The sequence below is a fragment of the Poecilia formosa genome, unplaced genomic scaffold, assembly GCF_000485575.1.
Source record: "Poecilia formosa unplaced genomic scaffold, Poecilia_formosa-5.1.2 Scaffold232, whole genome shotgun sequence".
Classification (NCBI taxonomy): Eukaryota; Metazoa; Chordata; class Actinopteri; order Cyprinodontiformes; family Poeciliidae; genus Poecilia; species Poecilia formosa.
In genome coordinates, this window is record NW_006800171.1 from 595,679 (window position 1) to 620,173 (window position 24,495).

Genomic DNA, 24,495 nt, shown 5'->3' on the forward strand with positions numbered 1-24,495 from the left:
AAGACATTTCCTCTGTATTGCAGTGTTGATTTCTTCTTGAAAAGATAAACTTTTACCATTTCTGAGAAAAATAGTCAAGAAGGAGTTCTATGATGTTCACATACGCCAGAGTAGACAGCAGGAATTGGGGTTAGTCCTGCAACTACATGAGCAAACGCTGTCCAATTTGAGCTCTAACCAGTTTTTACATTCTGGGAAATGGAGTTCTCTTAAAGACAAACAACAGATACATGATTCTGAAGTTCAGAGAAGTAAGAATACTTAGAATATTGTGAACAGCTTGTGTCGCTTGACGTAATAGTTATGAGTGTGTGGACACTCTCTGTCTTGAAACATTTTGTGCCATGGAAAAACTTGTCCAACCACTTGACTGCTATGTCATTCAGAAAATTATTGACAGACTAAAAGGTGTTGTCTGTCAAACAAAGAGTTTTTTTTATGTGTTGTCTAGATTGCATGTCGCTTCATCTATGTGGTATTCCTTTATTCATTGTTACAATGAGAAATTCCCCATTAACTGCTTGAAATCCTGGGCACAAGCACAAAAAAATACTGCACCTTAAGATAACTGCCTCTTGCAGACAACTTATTGTCTCTGGATTATAAACATCTTTAAAGGGGTTTTAAAGTACTCTAATAAATGCAGCTGAGAAAAAATAATGTATAGATTCTATCCAAAAATTTTGCCTAAAACACATTCAAATTTATACACAAATGACATCTGCAGAAGCCCCTGTGTTTAAAATGCCTTAAATATGAGAATATGGTTGCACTCTTGACCTCTTCTCCACCCTCTCAGTCAAAGTACTCAACCCTCTTCAGCCTTTCTCGCCCCTTAACCAACCACTGAGCGGGGTGCAGGGCCATAGTTCAATATCTGGGGTTTCCCCTTTCAGAGGCTTGATAACAAGGACAGAGGCGGTTTTGACAGTGACCGTCTTGTACGCACGGCCAAACACACACAAGCACCCATGCATGCTGGTGGACGTCTGAAAGGGAACAATGTTCGCTCGGGTTTGAAGTCAACCCCATGGGGTCAAAACTCTTTAGCGGTAAGAGAGCCTTCTCATGTCTTTTACTGGTTTTCCTTTCAAGGCTAATTTGAAACCCATAAAGTTTCCGATTGTTCAACTCGATATATCTTAATTTTTCAGATGAAACAATACATTTAATCTTCCCAGCAAGAATAAAAAGCGGTGACAATGACACACAATCCCTCCTTTCTCTTTCTTTCTTTTTTTTTTTTTCTTCTGTTGGTTGGCATGGTTGGGATATCTGAGTGTTCAGCGCTAGGGGCTCTGACAATGATACGGTTCAGGTCGAGGGGAAGCCATGAAAGGGAAGACGCGCACAAAACCAGAAAGACTGTGCAGAAACACGTCCAAGACATTATGATAAGACTTATATATTCGTAAACAAGAAAGTCAGAGAAGTGTTGCGATACCAGAGCAGAGGGAGTCTGCTGAATGCAGGGTGTGGCTGGCAGCTACTAGGGTGATGGGATATCACAGTCGCCCGTTTTGACATTTTTCTTTGCTTTCTTCACATTGTCCGCCAATGACAAGTAGCAGAACTAAATAAATTCCTGACTCCACCAGACCATCAAACTTCTTTTCTTGTACGTGCTTGCGTGTGAAAATAAACTTGTTTTTAGGCACGCGTAATTTTACAAATTCAACTCTCGGGAGTTAAACGGCGTGGGAATTTTATCAAAATGTTTGAGAATGGGTTTTATTGACTTTCACTCCTTCGAAATGTTAGTGGTTAATTACTTATATTCAAACTTTTGCAGAAGGTTATGTCAAGGAAGTTGTCAGACGGGACCCTATAGCGACAGGACTGGTTAAAAGCATTTGCGCGTCAGAAAGAGTCGCACAGAGGAAGGAGTGAAATGAAAGGAATACATGAATGACACCAGCACTAGGACCTGCAGGGAGGAGACTCTCACTAAAGATCACCACAGACTGTGGGAGGCACACACAGACTGAAGTGGATGGCCCAAGACCTGGATGCAGAAGCGGGATTTTGATTTTGGGATAATTCTTCTGCAGCTCTGGGGGGGAAAAAAGTGAAGAGGAATATAACTGACTTACTTTTCAACTTTTATCCAACAGTGGAGAGAGGAGAAGGAGCATTATTGACGTGGTGAGTTTTGCTCTTCTGATTTGGGAGCTGAGGTAAAACCTGAGGAGCGTGCATGGCGTGTATTTTTAAAGACTCTTTTCCTTTTTTTTTCTTTTCCTCCTTTACCTGCTTCTTAGTGAGAGTGAAGCCCTCTTGGTAAGGCTGAGGTTAAGCAGCAGGCAGTTAGTCCTGCTTGCTGGGGAGAAAATTCCAGCTGGAAACAGCACACAGGAGGTGCCATAAAAAAAAAAACAAAAAAGTTTTACAAGATAACACTGCTAATGTTTGTGGTGCCATGTGCTGTCAGCAATTTTGCGTCACACACAATCATTTTCTGGGTTTATTTAGAGAGCGAGAGGGGAGGACCGGGTCGAGCTTCAGCAGAGCAGAGAGAACAGAAATGAAGATTAGAGAAGAAAAAGAAAAGCAAAAAAAAACAAAAAAAAAAAAAACGGGGTTCTCCAAACTTCAATGGGAAGTCATTTACTGCTCAGTAAACTCCTGGGACATCAGGTTACCTTGTCCCCCCACCCCTACCTACCTCTTTTTTTTTCTATCTGTCTTTCTTTCCCACTCATGTTACACAACCCTCAAAAGACTTGTAGATTCTGATGAGCTCCAGTGTCTAACATGAAGTTACGGAGGTTATCTGAGGGAGGAGCCTGGTGCTTGTATGGGCGTGCCTTTGAACTTTTTTATTATTATTATTCTACAGTTTTTCTATATCCAGAGTTGTATTTTTAAGTTTCAAGGCAAGTTTTGTGAATTTAACACAGACTCTACGCCTGCCACTCCTACATGGAATTCTTTCCGGGCTTTGACAAAGCAGGAATGTCATGACGAACAAACATTTACTCACACAAACCAACATTAGACATCGATTTAGCCGTAACCCGAAAGGTGAAGTTGATTTTGTTTTGAATTAAATATCAACATCAAAAAAACAAATGTGAGACTAAAAATAAAAAATAAAAAAAAAATTGTGATTTCATCACTTATTTTTGCACTAACATCAATGTATCTGTGCTGCTATTTCCCTGGGTAATTATGCATCAAACTTGCGTATCAAAGATAAAACTGTGGAAGGTAAAAAAAAAAAAAAAAATCCTAAGTGATTTTTGTGGCTGGTGTGAACCAACATGGAAGCTGACAAGTTTTCAATGACTTCTTTTTAGGACACAAAAGGCAAAAATCCCATGGTGTGGTTCATCAAACCTCCCCTTGGGTTCCTGTTGCTTTTGTTGTTGCAACTGCACATTCAAAATTAACTTTCTAAAGAGTCCTAATTCGTTTTCTTGCTCTGTGAAATAAAAATAAAAAGAGATAATTTCTGCTTGAGAAAAAGTTTATTCTGTCAAATATGTTGCTTAGTGAAAAGAGGTGAACCAAAAATCTCCTAGATCTTCACTGATTCCATACATGTGCTCTAATCAATCTGTTAACTGTGTGTCATGGCTGTGGCCTGCTGGCATAAAACTATGTTTCATTTATGAATAAGTATGAAATTTATTCTTTCAAATTGTTTGACTTTACAACAGATTTGCACCAATTTGTCACGGACTAAGAAGCGAACCCGGTGCTAAAAACAGCTTAAGGCATATGAACTCATGTTTCTATGTGTATGGAGGGCAGATGGACAGTGCTGTTTTCCCCTTCAGACAAAGATGTCTGTGATTATTCATGACCCTCTCAGGTTTCCCTTTGAAGTTGAGTTACTGCTTTCTCTCTGTTAGCACCAGTGTATTCCTGTGTGCATTGTTTATGTGTGTATTTCTGTGCAATTTGTGTGAGTGTGGACTATATGTTGAAGAGGGAGCAAGAGCCACAGAGAACTCTGAAGAGACTTGTACACCATTCTGAATGTCTTGCATGTTAGCGCAAACTATGATGTATGTCGGGTTAGCCAGAGGTTGAAACATGCTACACTATTTACACGTTTGCGGAAAATAACCACTTGTTATTAACGGTCATATCGGGTGTTCATCAGTTTTAAGTTGAACCATTTTTAAATTTGAACTGTTATGAAGCGATATGTGTTACTTGGAGGACGGTAAGATATAAAACAGGCATAATGATGATGACTTGACTAGATAAAAAGCATAATATTGCTAATATAACATAATATAATAGCTTTATCATGTTGAAACCTGACACAGAAAACTCACAAATCTGATTAGGGAAAGGACACTTTGTCTTGAGAACTGGAGTTGGAGATTCCTTCATCTTTTACGCTGGTTGTGTTTTCATCCAAATATTGATTGAACAAAACAGTGACAACTGTGTTGTTACAATCTACATATGTCATCTGTCAATGTTCCCAACCTTTCAGTTTCACATTCTACAAAAATAATCTAAAATCTGATGTGACAAATACTTTATGGTAAACAGGAAAGAATAGATACATGGATTTGTTTTTTTAATCACCTGAATGGAAAAATACATATGTAGTTATTATCTGCATACCATACCATGCATATTACCATTCCGCAACAAATGCATCTGAAATGTTATTGATGAAAATGTTAGTTATAATTTTAACTACTAATGTATTTTTCCAGTTGTCATTTGTAGCTTAATATTGGACTTTAAGTAAATATATTACAATACATTTGTAATTGTTGTAACTATGGGTAATAAATAACCAACTAAATAAATAAACGACATGTCAGCAGGTAAAGGCGTAATTCTTTTCCACATATGAGTGCATTTCTTTTTAAAATTCAACTGAAATTGTGATTCAAAGACTTGCAGGAATCTCATCTGTGTTTTCAATTATATCCTAACTGACTTTTTTCACATTTGGAAAAACAAGTGATGTTGTCAGTCTAAGAGCAGTTGCCTTCTGCTTGATTTTGCTACCTATAATGCAAGTTTTAGAAAAACTGAAATAACTGCTTAATTTTAACCTCACGTTAAAAATTATTGCTTCAGCAGTGGCTATGCAATAATAGTAAATTAATAACTTTAAAGAGATTGAATTGGAATTACCAAGATTTTGTGTCTTAAGCTGATGATATATTTTTTGCAGATTTTGATTTTTCTTTAATAAATGTAGTATAAGAAAATATAAAGACAGACATCCACGTATTTGTATAGCCTTCATGGCCAAAGCTGTCAGGGCACGACAGAGAGGGAAAGACCTGAGGTCGTGTTTTAAAAGTTATCTACCATTCTGTAAATTTCATTCATATGGTGGCAGTAGAAAACCCTTCTTACATGCCAAACAAAACAAAAACTGATCTATACATAATTCTGCCTTCCTAACATTTGCTTAATGTCTTGCGCTTCCTCTCAATCTGAAATAACCACCAAAGTATTTCCACGCTTCATAGACAGTTGACCGTTTCCTTTTAAGGCACTTAAACTTTATTTTAACACAACTCACTGATACCGAAAACACATGACCTCCTTATGCTGGACGTGACACTTTTTCCACTGATCAGAGGTAATGAAACTGATTTAGCTACTGGGACGGTGAACGAGTGACTTGAGAAGCAGGTGTGAAAACTTTGTGGAAGGCAGAGTAACTGGGAAGAAACCTGAGCAGGGAAACTGAGGGAAGGAGATAAATTAACACAGAAACTAACAATAGATGGAGCCAAGCAAGGATCTTATGAACCAAAAGCTAAAAAACTAACACTAAAATAAATATCTAAAGCAATACACAAAAACAGAACACAAGAAATTGACCACAAACACAAGCCAAAATCTAAGCCAATTGAAAAGCAAAAGCACACTCCTTGCCATTTTCTTTAATGTCCTTCATTATAATCTTCTCATTGTTTTCTGTTAGCTTAAGAATCTCATAAAGCAAAAACTTTAATCTGCTGTTGGAGTCGAGGAGAGTTAGAGTAAAGCTGCTGACAGGTATCATTGGCACACCTGGTGTGAATGCCTGTCACTTAAAATATAACAGAAAACAAAACGGCAAGCAATCCGTTGCAGCTGCATTCTCCCTCAGCAATTTCCATCTGAATACAAATTCTCCAAATGCATAAAAGATGTTTGTTTTATTTATATATATATATATATATATATATATATTTCATTGTTTTGTCTTCACTTCACTTCTTTTATTTTAAGATGATGATGATGTTAGGTAAATGACATTTTGCAAGCAAAACATTTTCACACTGACCAAACTCAGATTGCACAAAAGTTTACTCTGCAAGCAAAACATGCAATTAAGCAAGTGGAATATCTCCATCACCCTTCCTGTAGGAAAAAAAAAAAAAAAAAAAAAAAAGATGTTTGAACATATACAGGAAAGGATCTATTTACAAGAGGTAAGGAGGTGATCATTCATGGCTCATAATGTAAATTGAGCATGGTTCTCATTTCATTCAGCACTAGGGTTTAAAGGCATCTGGTGGAAAGCAGCCAATTGTAAGATCTGTCTGGAATCAGTGGGAGGGCAAAAGGTCAGAGTTCGTCCTTGGGATTTCACGTCTGAGCCTATGGAGGAAAATAGGCATCTGGTAGTCATGGAAGGTCAGAATTTAAAACCATAAACACAGGAGCTTAGAGCAGAGACCAGGGCAGAGAATGGGAAATGTGGCCGGCCTTAAAGCTTGAGAAGTGGTTCTTCCTGTGATTGTTTTGTGCATTTTTAATATGTTCTTTTCACTTGTTATGTACAAGCAAGTTGTGCTTCATTATCTATTGTGCTATGTGAAAAATGTAGTTATTGTTGTCGTTTCTTCTATTGTAATTGTTGTTAAAGTGGCTTCATTTTACATTTTCTCACGAAGTCTAAAAGCGAGGTTGCTTAAGAACAGCACCCGATGTTGTTTGACATTTAGATCTTCCTGAGTTTAGACAGACGAGTTGTCTCACATGTGTCGTTTCTTCATCCGGACCAGTTTTTCTGCCTCTTCCTACTATACAATAGGTCAAACCATCATACTCCCATGTTTGGATTTTTCCAAACAGAAAATTGAACCCAGGGCTGTTGCTGTGTGAGTCAGCGTTTGACTATTGGCGCTCTTATTTTTGCTCTTATTTTTGACAGGTGCTGCGTTTAGGTTTTCGGTCTTCCTCCGTGCGATACTTTTCTTGTGTTTGTGAGCACAGTATATATGCTTCAAAAAGTGACACCTAAGTGTGCAGACATGTCTGCACATTCTGCATTAAATGCCTCTCTGGTGCTTAGCTACGAGTCGCTGTCTCTTCATGCATGTGCAAACACAGTAGCTGATAAATCACCAAATCGCTGAGACCTTTTTCAGAGCAAGAATAACTTTGTCATGGTGCTAATCTGTTGACTTAGTGCACGTCTTCTGTTTTGAATTGTTTCGCTGCAACTCTTTTGATATCTGCGCGTCTGTGTGTGTGTACATTTGGATTGTTTTGATGACACCGTTTTTCTTCTCCCTCTTCCTTGCCCTTTATCCCAAATGGTAGTTTGGCTGCAGCTTGTCTGGACATGACAAAAACCTCTACCTTGTTGCCATCATCATGGTAAAATATTTCATTATTTTATGGTGTTGATTAAGAAGCAAGCAACGTTTTAGGCTTTTAAAAACATGCTCTACAGTGAGATGAATTCATAAACTTCCGTTCTTATTCATTTCCTGTCAGAAGTCAAATGAAACAGGCATGTTATTTTTTTAGCACACACACACACACACACACACATATACACACATATACACACACGTTTACTTGTGTTGGATGTGTATTAAATGCATGCACACACCTTAGCCCCAAGGACCAAAGCGAAGCCACTCACTGTGCACTTATTTGGATTGTTCCGATGGGAGAATGCACAGAATGCAGAGGGATGAGCCACTGGCTAGTTGCTACAGACTGCTCTCAGCCAGCAGACAGAATTAAAATGCCGTCCTTGCTTACATCTGTGTTAGCCAGAGAGGATCCCTAAATCACTATGACTTCAAGGACTTTATAACTGCTTTTCTTGGCCTTCGTCTTCAAATTTTCTAATAGGACTGTGATCTAAAATTCGAGTATTCGTGCCGTTTGATTCAGATTTTTCACCGAACACGGAGGTATTTTGAGGAGACTTGATTTTATCAGAGATTACACGCACAACCAGAAAACACAAGCAGCTGAACTGGAAAGCAGGCACTTTATCTCTTTCACCAGAGATCTGCTCACACACTTAACATGGCATGCTGCTTGCAGACAGAGGATGGGCCTGGGAGGTCCCACACAGACAGGTGGTTGACATCAGCTGGAGCGGAGGGAGGGAGCGAGGGCAGAGAGACACAGAAGCACAGAGAGAGAGAGTGATGACAGAGTGATGTAGAGACCACACAGAACAGAAAATGGTGGGGTCAAGTCTTTAGTAAGCATGACGGCAAACTGACAAACACCGGGAGTAACATTAGACTTTTTTTTTTTTTTTTCCTAGCTCGGTTTGTTGTCTACAGAATGCGCAGCAGTCTTGCATGTGAAACTCGTAATACCAGCAAGTAGAGGTAAATTTATGCTTTATCTTGTTCTCCAATAACATTTAGAAGGGTGTCGTTTTAAACGTAATAAAATATCTGGTTAAAAATAACACACACAAAAAACGTGTGATACTAACAAAAACATACATGGTTTACTAGAGTAATTAGATTCACATTATTTATTTTTATTTGCTACGAGAGTAGTCCCTTGCGATTCAAAAAACACATCTTGAAACTCTAATAATATAACCCAGTGCCATTAATCATCAACAAATAATTTACTGTCGTGGCAATGATATTTTAAATTTAAAGATAATTAAAAACGCTTTCTAAATTGAGTGAAATAAAGGGCGAGAGACTGAATATCACTAAGTGGCAATAATTAATTTCAATAGATACTTTTTTAGTAAGACTCCAACCAAAAATTTAAAGATTATTGGTTTTACCATTTAGTTGAAATTGCAAACAGGTTTATATAAAACCAGAAGGACCATTCAAACAATGCACAGTTTGCATATCCTTATTTCTGATGCAACATATACATATTTTTTGTCTACAGGGCCACACCCATGCTTGTGGCACCAGGACAGCAGCGCAGCTGGAAAAGGGCACGATGGAAAATTTTTGGCGGCTGAGCAAGCACATCAGTATCTTTACGCCCACGTCTGAAAACATGCAAATTTTACCCGACAACTTGCTTCTGATTGATTCTCTGTTTTGTTTACTATCCCGCACAATCACAGGTGCCATAGAAATGTATGTGCTTACATGTCGACGGTGGCGAGGTCATTAAAGCGCAGATTCGTAGGAAAATGAGTCAAGGTCGACTCAGGCTGGTTAACCGTGTGACTCACCCTTAGTCAGCGATTTATATTCAAAACACAGCTAAGATTTATTTCATGTAGTTGCTGTTGTTCAGTTTCTCCATTGGAATTAATAATGTACCAACCTCTTCCACACTGTAGTGATTCTGATATTAAGCTAGACTTAAATCAAAGTATTTATCTACTAATGTCACAAAAAAGGTTGGTGGTTTCGAGGTGTGTGTGTGTGGGGGGAGGGGGGGGGGCACCCGAATGTGAGCAAAGGGAGGCAGAAGTGGAGAAAAAAAAGACATCTCACAAAACCAAAGTCCAAGGTTCAAAATTTCAAACACAAAATAAAGACATTAAATAAATCCCAAAACAAAGTAGAAATATGGAGGGAAGAATTACACAGGGCACACTGGGGTAGTTTCAAGTAGAGTACAACAGCTAAGCCAACAAAGAACAATGAAAAACGGTCATCTGATGTACCGAGTGATGACTGGAGAATGACATTGAATGCAGGTGAGTTAATCAGGGGATTAGGAACAGCTGTGAAAGACAGCAAACAGGCAGACTGAGGAGAAGATGAATAATTAACACAGAGGAAGCTGAACTAGACACATGGAAAAAAATGCAAACCATGGGGCAAAAGCACAAAGAAAAGAATAGGATAAACCAGGTAGCTAAATACAGAGGAATTAACTAATATGTCATAGCCCTAATGGAAATAAACATAAAAAACCCCAACATTTTCTTACAGTAATAAACTCAGAAATAATTAGAGTGGAACACAAAAGAAAAAAAAATCTGTCAATAGTTTCTTGAGAAGAAACGTTGTGCTGAACCTCTACCTGGCCTCTATCCATGAGTGATTTTTAACTCCCCAGAAGGACCATTAGCTCAGCTCTTGGATTCAAGTTAACCTAAAATTTTGTCCATTGTTTTTTGCTTCCTCACACTTTAATCTACTTTTTTTATACTCCCAACACAATATAACATTCCCCTTCTCTAGCCTCCCTAACAACTCGGTTCTCCCCAACCCTTCATGTATCCGACTCCTTTCTCTCCGTTTTTCCATCTTTGCCTTTGTCCTTGTCCGTGGCCAAACAAGCATTCTTGCATCTGGCCCTCCTCTCTAGTCAATGCTGTGGGATTTTAGATTCTCTCCAGGAAGGGGGAGTTACAGCCGTAGCTATGCTAAAAGATTAACCACTTGTCATGAGAAGATTGCTGAATGTCAAGGTCATAAAAGCTAGGGTTCTGGAAAACATGTTAATCATTTTGTTCATTCTGCCTTCAAGGCCTTAAAGACTGGACTCCCACGTCCACTGGTCCACTTCAGGGAGAGGGTGGGTTTTACTGGGGCTGGACCCAATTATAGCGAGGAGAGACAGGAGAGAGAGCAAAGCCTTTCCCCAATACAACTGGGATGCTCTGCCTCCAGAGGTTGGTGTCAGCTAGTAGCATTTATTTAGTTTCATTTATTTGAGTACAACTAGTGTAGTTGCAGTAGCCCAATATTGTGGATCTTTAACAAAGTAAATTTATTCTGAAGTATTGCAACTCAATTTGCACCTGACTTTATTTTATTTCTGTCAGATGATATCCCTTTATATGTTAAATCAGATGCTGTGATTTTACTTGAGTAGCCTTTTAAGCAAATACTTTTTTTACTCTTTTTACTTTTACTTGAGTAAGAATGTAGCGAAGTAGCGCTACTCTGACTTAAGTACAATTTTGGAGTACTCCGGTCCTGGAATATGGACAACCTTTAGTTACTCAATTGCTCATATTTACATTTCCTACCCCAAGTGATACAACTATTATCTTTTCGGGGGGGTTTTCTACCCAAACTATTTTACTAAATCTTTAAGTGAATTAATTTCTTGCAATGCAAAAAAAGTAAATCAAATCTTTATTAGATTATAATAATTTTTTGACTTGAATGAAAAAGAAACACTTCAGGAAAAAAAAAGAAGAAAGTATCTCTCGTTTTACTATATTCAAATGCATTTACTGCTGAAATGAAAGTCAGAAGAAAATGTTTGTTTTGGAGTTACTCATAGATGCCACAAAGTGATAGTGCTGTGTCTGTTTGGAATTCCCTTCAGGAATATCACAATGACTCAATCTTACTGTTAGTGATTCATACTTCAACGTAGTGCAAGTGCCTTGAGGTATTGTTTTGGTGTGTCCACTTTAAGTCAGTGTTGCTGTTTAAAAACCCACAACTCTGAAATGGAGACATCATTTCAAGAAATGATATCTAGGATTGTTTGCATTAAACTGTAGATCAAAACCAGATTAGAAAAGATTGTCAAGGCACAGACATACAGGGAATCCTGGGAGTTTTTTTTTTAATAAAATAATCTCCTTCTGTTGTAACATGAGCCACAACACTTATGATGCTCTTCAATATAATCCATGCGATTAGCTGTAGACAGGTGACTTGGTATCGAGGTCTTCCAAGGTTTTAAAAAGTTAGTTTTAAACTCCTAAAATGTTCTATTATTTTGTTATTGTTTGAGCTTTTATTCAAAGTTATATTGTGATAATCTGACACCAGCCCAGCTGTGAAATTATAGGACAGCATGAAGCTGCAAAATCTGTCACAAATTTATCATTATCACAAAATGACCAGATGCAATGTGCATGTTTTTAGTGTTAGCTAATTATTTAACCTTCCCTTGGTCCTAACTTGAAGCTCAGGAGGAATGCAGCAAATGTCACGGCCAGACAGCAGGGATGCTGGGGGAGTTTTCCCATCATGTCATCAGTTTCAGAAACCAGACATACACAAAAAACAAACTCGCAAAAGTGCACACGGGGTCAGAGCGAACCTACCAGACAGAATAAAAAATCCTTGTGGGGACCCCGTCTCTTAAGATAGCAAGGGAGTTAAGTATTAACCTTCATTATGCCTATACTATCTTTGGTGAAACATGTTAAACACAGCATAAACATTTTAGAAGGCAACTGGTAGCAAGTTGTTCTAGTCAATATGAAACTACTTTAAAGTAGTTTAAATGCTAAAATAACGATACCCAAAAGCTCTTTTTATTAATGTTTAGTTTTCCAGAAGCTAGAACCAATTAATGCTGTTTTTTTATGAACCAAAAGAAGAAACAATATATTTTTTTATTGTTTATTGCAAGTCAAGTCACTATTGCAACATTCACTAATATCATTGCATATCACATGCTTTCCTGACACTGTGCAGCCCTAACACAGTTGTACCATATGACAGTAAACAACTCAGACACATGATATTTATGGCAATAAGTTTTTAAATTAACACAACACGCACCACACAGAGATGTAGATTTACTGCAGAAAGCTAATGGGTCAAAAAGAATCATTATCTGCATCATCATCTGCTGTTGTTTCAAACTCAAAAAAGTCATGTTTATTTTTGGTCCATATGGAAAAAGGTAATTTCCTTAGCACATATTTATGTGCATTAAAAGAGGAGTAAAGGCGCTTGTAGACACAAGTGTGTTTTCAACCACACAACTGTCTTAACTGAAGTTATCGGGGACATACTATATAGGATGTGAAGTCTTATCTCATATATAAGATGCTCTTCCAATAGGTCACTGTTTAGCTGCTATGGCACAGTATGGTCATTTTCATCCAATTTCAGTTAAGTTCCTAATGGGAAGGAGACATGTAATCTAACCTTGACCAAAAAGACCCATGGATTTTTAAAACAATGATTGTGTAATTTTCCTCAGGGACAAGACAACGTTAACTCATCCCAGTGCTCTCCACCTGCACGTATGAACTTGCATGGTTCTGAAATCTGTTCTCTGTTAGACACAGAATCTGCTACTCAGGAAGTAACCTCTGACTTATAACTATGAGCCAGGCAAAAAGTGGGGATACAGATAAATGAAAGACCATCAGAAAAAAACTGAGTTGGATGATGACTTTTTTACAATCCCTCCTTTTGATTTTCCACACCATGTCTGTTCTGATTCTCTCAGGATGTCCCTCAAATATACTTTAGTTCATTTTTTTCCACAGCTAGTAATCGAAACATCTGTGGGAACTGATAGTCTGTGTTTATTACAAACTTACTTACTTTCTTTTATTTTTGTTTAAAATTGGTTCATGAAGGATTTAATTTGCTCCAGAAGTTTATTTGCATAATAAGGCTGAATTATGAAGCACTCAGATAAAATCTCACACCTGCATACCTACCCGATTCATTTTTTTTTTTGTTTTGTTTTACATTTAATTGAAATCTCCATTCAAGTGTTTAAAATGCTGTGCCTGTGGGCTACAAAGTTTAGGAATGTTGTAGAGCCCCACTCAATAAATCCATCAAGTTAATACAATTTGATGTGAAGAAGCGGCGTCACCTTTTTCCCCCCTTTGGAGCATTTTGACTCTGCAAGCCTTTGCAAATGTTTTTTGTACTGTGTGTTACATCATTTGACATTTTATTGGGGAATGAAGTGCTTTAGCAGGAAATGTATGTCTGTCACATTGGCACTGGTTGACTCATTCTTCCAGTATCCTGGACTTCAGGGCAGAAAATGTAATGTTTCCAGTATTTCTGATTCACGACAGCTCACTTGGGTCTCAAACCATATGCTTTTAAACATAAAAACATGGAGATGCACATTTTAAAATAAGGCATATCAAAAGTTAATTGAAATAGCTGTTCTTAACTCAGTCCAGAAGCCAAAGATTATAAGATCCTGAGCAAATATGTTTCACCTCAGTACATATTTTCTACAACAATGCTAATTTTTGTTTTTCCATTTGGGTCTCTACTGCTCTTAGAAACAATTCAAGCACTCAGAAAAAAACAAAAAACAAAAAACAAAAAGAAAACACCCAAGCATTTTCCTGAGGGTGTTCTACATCCTTGCTCTAATCGGTGTAGGATGCATCTCCTGAGCTCTTTGTAGGAATTACTTCTCAGTGCAACTCAAAACCTAATGGAGAAATGTTGTGATGGTGTCCTGAAGGCAGAGTGTTAGATAGAGCAGGAGCTTCTTAAAGAGTCAAGGCCCAATTTCAAGGCATTTAATTGCATCGTCAAATTATGTTTCAAGTCATGTTTGATATATTCAGTGTTGTTGTTTTTTTCTTAATTATGCTCTAAAATGGCACTATGTGCATCCTAAATAGGACCTAAAGTAGTTGTATTTTTTTTCAGATTCACTTCCTGCACTTGAAGAGTGGGACCTTATGGTTATTTAGAGCTTTATATAAGTTTAGTTATTCTTCAAAACATGCTTATGCTGTTCAAAGTGTCACTGAAATGTGTTTCAGTGCTGTTTCAAAGAACAGGGAGATTTACTGTTGAGGTTCATACATTTAAATGTGATATTTCAACAAAACATTTCTACAGCACTATCTGATGAAATACAAGGCATCAGAAGTGTTTTCTAACATTGTGGATAGCTTGCAAAACTTTCTGAATTTCAAGAAATTTGATAAAAAAAACACTTATTAATTAGAGATTACAAATTAGCTTACCTTTTTATTGGCATTAAATTAAAGTTGACTTAAAATAATCACCATCTGAAGACAGATATAGGGTATAAAAGTTTAAACATCCGTGGCATAACTTGAGTTTAAAACGTGCAGCTTGATTTAAAGTGAACAGATACCATCAGATTGCTGAGTTCCTTGTGTAAATTATAAATAAACATATAGAAAACACATTTTATGGAATGTCAATATTTTTTAAAGCTGTTTGGTTAAAACGGCACATTTTATTTAAATAAAATATATTCTTGTATATATGTGAATTACATCTTTTGGAGTTATTTGAGGTGGCTGACCCCATCCTGACATCACTTAAGAACACATTTATTTTGACATTGCGCGTTTCCATGACTACTTCTCACAAAGCACCTAAAGATGCTTTTGGAAACAATATGACATCATTTTACGTGACAAAAAACTAAATTTATGGCAGCACCTTGGTGCTTGAAAGATTTTGTGATTGCCTGCTTATCCAAGTGAGACTTTGTTTATTGTACAAACACTGAATAAATAATGATTACAATAATAACTTTTAATTTGAACTAGGGACTTTCATTTCTAATCAAACAAACCCCAAATGTCAATCCCGCTTATGGGAAGCAAGTTGACCTGGCAGCCATCCCACTCGATGATTATTTCCAGTGGTTGACAGTGAGAGGAAATGCATTACACTGAGCTGTTGAGAGACTCAGGAAAACTGTTTACCTTTCTCAGTTTTTTTTTCTCTGCTGTCCCGTCGCCATCCTCTTTGCTCTTCCTCCCTCCTCCTCTGCTGCTGTCACGCTCTCCCTCTCACCCGCTCATAATCTGATGCCGCTGTCATCGTGCTGACAGATGTGTGTGTTTGTTTGACCAAACTGCTGAAGCGACGCTCCTGCTCGTCTTTTAACAGGGACTTGTTACTAATGACTAATGCACGCCACAGATAGGACAAATCTGTCACTTACTGTAAACTAACCTCGCACTGATGGAAAGCAACGCTCGCCTTTCATGGTGTGGGCCACCTGCGTTTCCTTTGCTGTTCGCCTCAGCCAAATGTAATTACGTGGCATGTCACTGGCACATTATATAAGTAGATCTTTTTTTTTTGTTGACTCGCTGACAAAACAAAGCCATGCTACAAGAATCTGTTGTGAGTACCAGTAACCGTATGGCTCCACTGGCACCGGCTAAGAGAAATGTCTCCGTCAGAAGTGTTTCCGTCTCCTACAGGACTTTTTTTTTTTATTATAATAATAGCCTTGCAGCTGAGTAATCTGTGATTTTTCTCTGCTTATACACATTTTGTTCATTCAAACAACCTCTCTCTGCCTAAACAATCGCTTCTTCCTCCATGGGGTGCCTTGCCATGCTCATGCTGTCACCGGATACGATGGGGAGAAACTCCACAACAGAAAACGGTTCTGATTAATTGGGAAAAAAGGGAACCTCCTCTCTTTCCAGTAAACTACGCAGGGCTGCTTCTGCCACATATCAATTCTCTTTGGAGGGTCCTGCTTATTGTATGATTCATAACAACTTATTAAACAATTGCTTTGTTTACATGACTGTGTGAAAACGTGAATCACACTCAGTCTGTTGTTCCTGTTGCTGTGAGGGTTTTGGAATTCCTTCGTCATTATTTGGACACAAAATCATCTCCTTCCAGCGGTCCAACTCTTTCGAGACATATCTCATTGTGTAGAGTATTAAAGAGTGATGCCTATGCACCAAATAAAAATAGGTTTACTTGTGGCTACGGGAAGGAGATGTTGCACTCTGCAAAACGTTTTCCTCCACATTGCTATAGTGTGTAAATCTGTCGCTTTTGGAAAACCGATGTGAACCCTGACAACAGCGGACACAATCTCAGGTGAACCGTCATATGCATCGGTCTGAGCATTAGCAGGAGACACCATAAGCACTCATCATCTGTTTCACCTTCTAAACATTTTAAATGTTTAGAAGACTACTCTTTATGTTAGATAGTTGCGTCAGCTGACAAAAGCTTGGAGGGTTTTGTTTGTACATGTTGCTCTTAAGGTCTGACCACAAAATTTGAATCAGATGCAAATCTTAACTCTTTTTGGCCAATGCGACACATGGTTTTATTTCGTTTGCTCTGCTCTGGATGTTTATGCTGCTAAGTGACCCGTTTTCAACAGCCAGACTGATTACTTGAGTACGCAGAGCGTAGTGGATCAAGTGAAGAAATAGTTGACGTCCGTTCACCGTTCGTGGAAAACAAATGTTTCCACAAACGCGTAATTGCACAGGAACTCACCTGAATGTTTTCCTGCACTAAAAAAACAACAAAAAAACAAAAAACATTTCATGCATGCAGAGATTAGCCCTTACAACAAATTAATTAGACACTTTAAATTAAAAACAAGAATAGTCTCTTCTTAAACCAGCATTCTTAGAGATTTTGAGGCAAATGCTAAGGTAATCCTATAACTCAGAAGTGTTCTCTAAAACTCTCTGACCCCTGTGCTCCTGGGAACAAGTGTTTACTCTGCCTCCACCAATATTAAACAAAAGCCACATATTTTCAACATTAAGATCCTACAGGCTCACCTCGGGCCCGGCTGCCCGTCAACCTGGATCAGTCAGCTTGTCCCATGTTTGGACCACCTCCGGATGTGTATATGCGAAGCCAAGTGTGTTTGATTGTGTTTATTGAAGTCAAAAGATATCCCTGTTCTATCAGTTTGTCAAAACAATAGCTATCTGCATGGCCAAAGATTACGTGCTTGTTTTGGAGATGCAATGCGAACTGACCTTCCACCAGAGTTTCCGTATACATTCAAGCTGCTTAAGGCAGTGAAAGAGTGGGAAAGAATTTGGATGTAGAATCCTCACATTTTATAGTTGTTCTTAAGTAAAACACAACAGAACATCACCAAAGGAGAGCAACAAGAAGTAAAAGACTGAAACCACCGTAAAAAGTTTTCACCACTAATTATTATTATATTGGACTAAGAAGCGCATTTCCCTTCATCATGTAAGTAGGGCAAGAAATGAACTAAAAGTCAAGCATAGTTCATATTTGTCCTGTTGTTTTACACAGTTCGCTATTCATAGGTAGCTATATACAGTAAATAGCACAATTTTCCAAGTTGCAGTCAAAAGCTTCAAATGGATTTTATTGGGGTTTCACGTAAAAGACCAATGCACAACAACAGACAATTATGAAGAGGAAGGAAAACCATACATGGTTTTCAAATTAGTTAGTGTTTACAAATTAACTTAAAAAGCCGGTTCTTTGGACGCCCAAATGTCTCCTCAGATTTTATTGCATAAAAAGTATGTTTGAAATAAATTACCAATGAAAAAATAATAATTATATCAAATGTTTATTTATATAGGACAGCCAAAAAGAAGCATCAGCTTCTATAAAATGAGAAGAGCAGAGTGCTACAAAACAAATAAAAAAATGCAACTAAAAGTAAAGACATCTGAAGTATACAAAAGGGTTAAATCACACATTGTGTTTACTGTTCACAATCTTCAATATAAATTTTTTACTTTGCATGGGCTACAGTCGGCCTTTTAGCTGTCTATCACATTAAAATCTGTCCCGACTTTGTGCAGATTTATTTTGAGTGTTTTCTCCCAGATTTGTCTAAAGGTTGAGTTATAGTGGGGCTTTTGAAAGGGCACCCATCATTATGTTTTAAACTTTTGCAGTTGTGCATGCTAATCACTTTTCAACACCTTTAAGGAGTAAGCACTGTCCTGAACGCTTCAAACTCGGTCCACATGCTAAGAGATACAGTGATGCCACACTGGCAGGATGTGGGGAATAGTGTGTGTGTGAGAGGGTTGGGGCAAAGGTCAAACTTCCTGGGTAAGTCTTGGAACCCATAGGCAACTGCTTGCAGTTCTACATGCATTTGTGGTTGTAATGTGACAATATCTGGTCCAAGTTGCATTGATACTTTTGGAAGCTGTGTCTTAACTGCCTTGCACATTGCCAAATGTGGAAATTGTAGTTTGAAGAAAAAATATAATTATAGCCTTTTACAATATTAGCTTGTGGGAAAATACCTGAGCATGGAATTAAAATGCCAAATTTCTCCTCCGTAGTCCAGTTAAGATTTCCAAAGGGAACTGAGCCAATGATATTTTTGATAAGCCTCAGCTGCCTGTCTTTGTAAGCTGGTGGATACAAAGCAGGCAGTACTGACACATAATGGATCTTGCTAAGTTGTAGACGAAAAAATTTCAGAGGACCTCTGTGCCTCAGAAGGTAAAATTAAAAACAGAAGCCACTGTGTTTTGTTAAGAAATATACCATCGACCACTAACTGCTTTCTGAGCTTTGCTATGTCCAACCAGAAGGCTGCAAACTTCACAAGGCAATAACATTAAACTTGAAGAGGTAAATATTTGCAGCACCCATAAACTTTGTGGTATTTCAACACTGAGACTATAACAGTGAGATGGATGCAGCAAAGCATTGTTGATGAGTAGTAACTGGTCAGGTTTAACTCACCTTAGTGGCCTCTTGAATATTTGCACTATTGAAAGACATATTCTTATACATTAAGGCATCTAAATATGCAAATTATTCTTACAAACACACTCATATGCATTCATGCACATGGATGGGATGTATTTTGAAGTTGGTATGGCAACATTTCTATGCACGTATTCACATCCTTTGAGTGGTGCATGTTTGACGGCTGTATATAGCTTTTAACGATGTGTGAGATGCCCCCAAATACCAATGAGTCACAAGTCTTAACTTTGAAAGTTTTAAATGGTGAGTGTATGCATTTAGACTGTGAAAGCTATACCTTTAATTTAACTTTTTATACAATCTACATTGTATCAGGCTAATAGATGACAGCTTGATATTTTGAGACATTAAAAACCAATAACTTTATTTATCCAATGGTAAATTTGGCTTCCAAAGGAAAAAATAAATAAATACAATATCAACCTAAAAGACTACTGATAGCTACTTGTTTTAGTAAAATTATATTTCTTCTAGCCTTTATTTTGTGTGTGTGTGTGTGTGTGTGTGTGTGTGTATCACAGAGATACGGTTCAAAGGGTCCAGGTGGCGGGCATGAGGGCCCCAGTCTTCGTTGGAGTTTGGCTCTAGAGTCCACAGGAGCTTCTTCAATTGGACACATTTCACAGGTACATATAGACCTTTGCAAAGCAACAACAAAAAAAAGATGCGCAAGAAAGGCAAGACCGGAACTGTTGTGGTCAGTCCTTTTCTGAGTTATGTGTTTATATAAATATTCTAGATAAGTGCCTTGCAAAAGCATACACACCCCTGGATCTTTTTTTATATATACAGTATATTTTTCATGTTACAACCACAAACTTTATTTGATTTCTCATGATAGATGAACACGAAGAGCTGCACCACTAGGAAGAGGGAAAATCGTGTTTTTCCAATTTGTTTTTACAAGACAAAGTCTGAAAAGTGTGGAACTTTTAGAAGGATTCATCTCCTCTAAATGGCTTCTGACAAACTCCAAACAGGACTGCTCTTTCAGAGTTATTTCACATGAAGATCTTATATGTGGAGCGCAAAACTAATAGTTCTCCTGTCTACAGATTCTTCCATAAGCCGTCGCTCTCTGGACGTCCTCCAGAATTACATTGGGCCTCTTGGCTCCTTGCCTGACCTGCCAGTTTAAGTGGATGCTAATGTCTTTGTCGGTGTGAATCTGTCAAACTCTTCTCAATTTAAATAATTTTATCTCTGACATGTATAGTGTGTTCCTTGGTGTTTAAAGTTATTTAACAATCCTATGGGTGTCAGGGTACTTGCTTGTTTGGGATTTGGCTTTTGTATTTTTTAAATATTTTCTGGTGTTTTATTGATGTTTTAGAAGTTGGGCCAGGTTTCCATGATTCGAGTACACAAACTGAAGCAAAGCATTACATCACAACATGAGCGGAACAGGTGCTGGAATGGTCCTGTCATAGTGTGAATGGCTCACGTCCTGAGTCAAGCTGGAAATTGTGTATCGTGCTGGAGGGGGAGTCGTTTCCCTTTGTACAAACCGTGTGATCCAAAACTGATCTTGTGAGTGGGTCATTTTAATTCACTGATTCTAGATTTAAAACACTAAAATGAATGGCCCTCCCCATGATTATTGTTTGATATTTAGTTTATTCTTGTGTTCTCCTCTTTGTGCGTTTGGATTTAGTTATTTTAGACCTGTCTTAATTTTTCCCCCTTTGTTTTTTAGTTCGTTTGAGTTTTAGTCACTACCATCTACCGAGACCGTCTGGGATGACTCCTACCACCGTCACCCCAGACGGTTTCAGTAATTGTGTCTATCGGCAAGACGCTACACCCGCCCGGCCTGCTGGTGGTCAGAGGGTGCCATTTACCGTTTAGTTCAACTCCCTTTGTGTTCGTCTTCCTCTCTTCCTCAGTTTCCATTTTTCTCCCTGCCACAGCTGTACCACATTTTCTCTGATTAGCTTCTTTGTCATTTCCTCAACATTCAAGCTACTGGTTTTTGTTTGTTTCTTGCTGGATTCTTTCCTTAGACAGTCCGTCACACTCATGCCAGTTCCATGTGCTTTCCCCTTAGTGACTACTCTATAAGTCTGTATTTTTATCATTCAAGAAACTCTCCAAACTTTTGCCTCTGGTTCTGCCTGCATTTTGGTCCAACTAGAACCCAAATACAACGATGCCTTCACAGAACACCTGTTTTAGTACTGACGATAAAGTTAGTTATATTTATTAAATGAGTAACTTGTGAAGGATGTTCTTTGAACTTGACTTTTTTTAGGGTTATCAAAGTCTATCAAAAAATTATCAATGAAATACATTACAGTGGTAATAGTGCTAATTAAGATGATGTTTCTGTTTTTGACCCAGGACGTGTGCCCATGAGGTCATCACTACTGGTTCTGCTCCTCCTGATCGGTGTCCAGGCTGTACTGAACATGGGAGGTGGTTTGGCCCGGAACCCTGGAGCAGCCAATCACAGAGCAGGGCAGCAGGAGACAGCAGCAGCCAGGGAACAGCTTTCTCAGGACCAAACTTCATATCAGCAACACAGGACCACCCATCTTAGAACCAAGAGGACACACAGTGCAGCCTCAAACATGCACAACAGAAGCCCTGTCATTGGGGACTCTCCAGCAGGTTCCTCTCCAGACCCCTCCAGCCCGGTGGTGGACCCGAAGCTCTTCTCTAAGAGACATTACCGCCCCTCGCCTCGTGTCGTCTTTAGCGAGGTAATCCCTTCGCATGACGTTCTGGATGGTGAGGGTTATGACTTTGAAAGGGTGAGGGGGCTGAGGGTGAGACGCAAAGCAGGATCACACACCATGCATCGAGGAGAGTACTCCGTGTGTGACAGCATAAATACCTGGGTGAACAAGACGCGAGCGACAGACATGTCTGGAAATGAAGTGACAGTACTCTCCCACGTTACAGTCAACAACAAGGTAAAGAAACAGCTTTTTTATGAGACCACCTGTAGGTCCCCGACGCACAGGAGTTCTGGAACCGTAATCGGAGGACGATCTGGAGTACGAGGTGGAAAGCAAGGCTCCAAGTCAGGCAACTCGGGCTGTCGAGGCATTGACAGCCGCTACTGGAACTCCCACTGCACCAACACAGACATATATGTAAGCGCCCTGACCGTCTTCAAGGAACAGACAGCGTGGCGTTTCATCCGCATCAACGCTGCGTGCGTGTGTGTTCTCAGCCGGAATTCTTGGTCAAGAAAACCGGGACACTGACTGAGGTGGACCGCTCTTGACCACTGGACTATGAAAGCAAACACACATTTCTACGAAACAGCCACTGCAGCTTCTATGCCAATGCTCCTATCATACACCCACTGATGACAGCAGTCAATAAACATACACACACAAACACACACACAAACACGCACACACACAAACACATTTCTTCATTCAGTCCCTTGTTCCCTGACCCTACCTCAGTCAAAGAAGTCCTAGTAGTTTTAAGTTATGAGGACTGCATGTTATATTTATGGTTTATACAGACAAATATAAAAGTATATACAGTATGTGTACATATACAAAATTATTTCAACTTTTTAAATGTTAATGTTCTTATTGTTGTCGTGTTGTCCATGCTGTTATTTATTAAACACCTCAGTGCTTGCCTGCCTGGTTGTGCTGTTTTTATCCCACTCAGACACCCTTAAAATGCTGTGGAAATGTGTTTGCTCCTCCCCTTTCTTGCTTTTTTGCCACACTGAAAAGAAATTACACTAGAAAAAAAAACGTGTGGTGGTCAATAAAAATTAGTTTTTAACGATTATACCTTTGGTGATTGGATATAAATAGCTAATCTAAGCAATTGAGTGAATCGCGCTTGAGGACAATGGTTTCCATCAAAAGTTTGAGATAATTGACAATGAAACTTTTACATCACCACATAGGGATTTTGGTCGACTCCTCCTTGCATAATTGTTTAAAATTAGATACTTCAGCTTAAATTCAACTGGTGGTTCGACATTCTCCTTAAAGACTTTCTAGTAGAGAGCAGAATTTCATTTACAGAAAATCATTCAGGTTCTGAGAAGCAAGGCAACAATAGACCATCACACTATCATCAGTGTTTGATTGTCAGATGTTTCTATTCTTAAATATTGTACTTTTAAATTAGATGTAATGCATATGTTCTAAAAATTTCTATTTTTTTCTAATCAGAGACCAGAATAATTTCCCAAGAGTCTTTGGAATTGTGATGTGTTTTGGCAGATTTAAGACGGGCCTTTGTGACCTTCAGGGACAGCAGTGGTTCTCCCCATGGAACTCGCATGGATGCCATTTTTGCCCAGTCTCATTCCGATGAACGCTGACCGTAACTGAGGAAAGAGAGGCCTGCAGTTTCAAACGCTGTGCTGAGTTTTTTTGGTGACATCCAGACATCCAGGATCAGTTAATACACTCTTGGAGTAATTTACCTTTTTTTTTTTTTTTTCTCAATTTGTTGGGTAATTTCTTTCCCTGTGATTCGGTGGAGTCCCAAAGCCTGAGAAGTTGCCTTGTAACTCTCCAGACTGGCAGATCTCAATGAGTTTGAGTCTCTCGTAAGATCGAGGTTTTTGAGACAATGTAGCTTAGTTTTTGTTGTCAGACTGGTTCTGTGTATATAACTTTTTGACTATACAGGAATCCATGTCAAAACATGGACTCCTATGGTTTATAGACATTTCTGCTTTTCAAAGTTAAGAGGTTTGCTGGAGCAAAATTTAACATTTATTACACTGCGTCTACTGAAGCCATATATGAATCCCACTTTGAATGAAATTACTAAAGTAAAGCACATTTCATTCCATTTATTCCTGTTATCACTATTAGGTAAACATTGTTCGTTCATTCAGGCAAATCGTTATATTTTACCGGACAATGCCGCCCTCTTGTGGTGAAAAACGGAACAGTGTTCCCTCCCTGCTGTCACATTGATTCCCCACCTCTCCTCACATCACCAGGTGCCTGGCTGTTCTCTCACCATCACTAATACTGCTCCCTCACACATAACTCTTCCAGTATAACAAGTTTTCAGTGTGTTTCCAGGAAACATCATTATGCCAAGCCTGTGTGATCAAAGGTATTTTTTTCTTCTTCTTCTTTTTATTTTTTTCAGAAACTGACTGTAGATAAACTCTATTTGGCAGAAGCTACTGACATGCGTT

General features: G+C 38.5%; 1 protein-coding gene across 2 annotated transcripts; it reads left to right on the plus strand.

The window, feature by feature from the left end:
• Nucleotides 1-1,945: 1,945 nt before the first annotated feature.
• On the plus strand, nucleotides 1,946-22,961 carry ngfa (nerve growth factor a (beta polypeptide)). Of its 2 annotated transcripts, XM_007568898.2 has the most exons (3): nucleotides 1,947-2,145; nucleotides 19,874-19,978; nucleotides 21,693-22,961. In XM_007568898.2, the coding sequence occupies exon 3, from the start codon at nucleotides 21,704-21,706 to the stop codon at nucleotides 22,562-22,564; it is 861 nt and encodes a 286-aa protein (XP_007568960.1). In that variant the 5' UTR covers nucleotides 1,947-2,145; nucleotides 19,874-19,978; nucleotides 21,693-21,703; the 3' UTR covers nucleotides 22,565-22,961. The 2 variants fall into 2 exon arrangements, with proteins under 2 accessions (XP_007568961.1, XP_007568960.1); XM_007568899.2 differs by lacking the exon at nucleotides 19,874-19,978 and having other exon boundaries at nucleotides 1,946-2,145.
• Nucleotides 22,962-24,495: the final 1,534 nt, after the last annotated feature.

What these genes read in the sequence shown, in the direction of transcription:
- ngfa (XM_007568899.2), top strand. Translation starts at nt 21,704, where the DNA reads ATGAGGTCATCACTACTGGTTCTGCTCCTCCTGATCGGTGTCCAGGCT.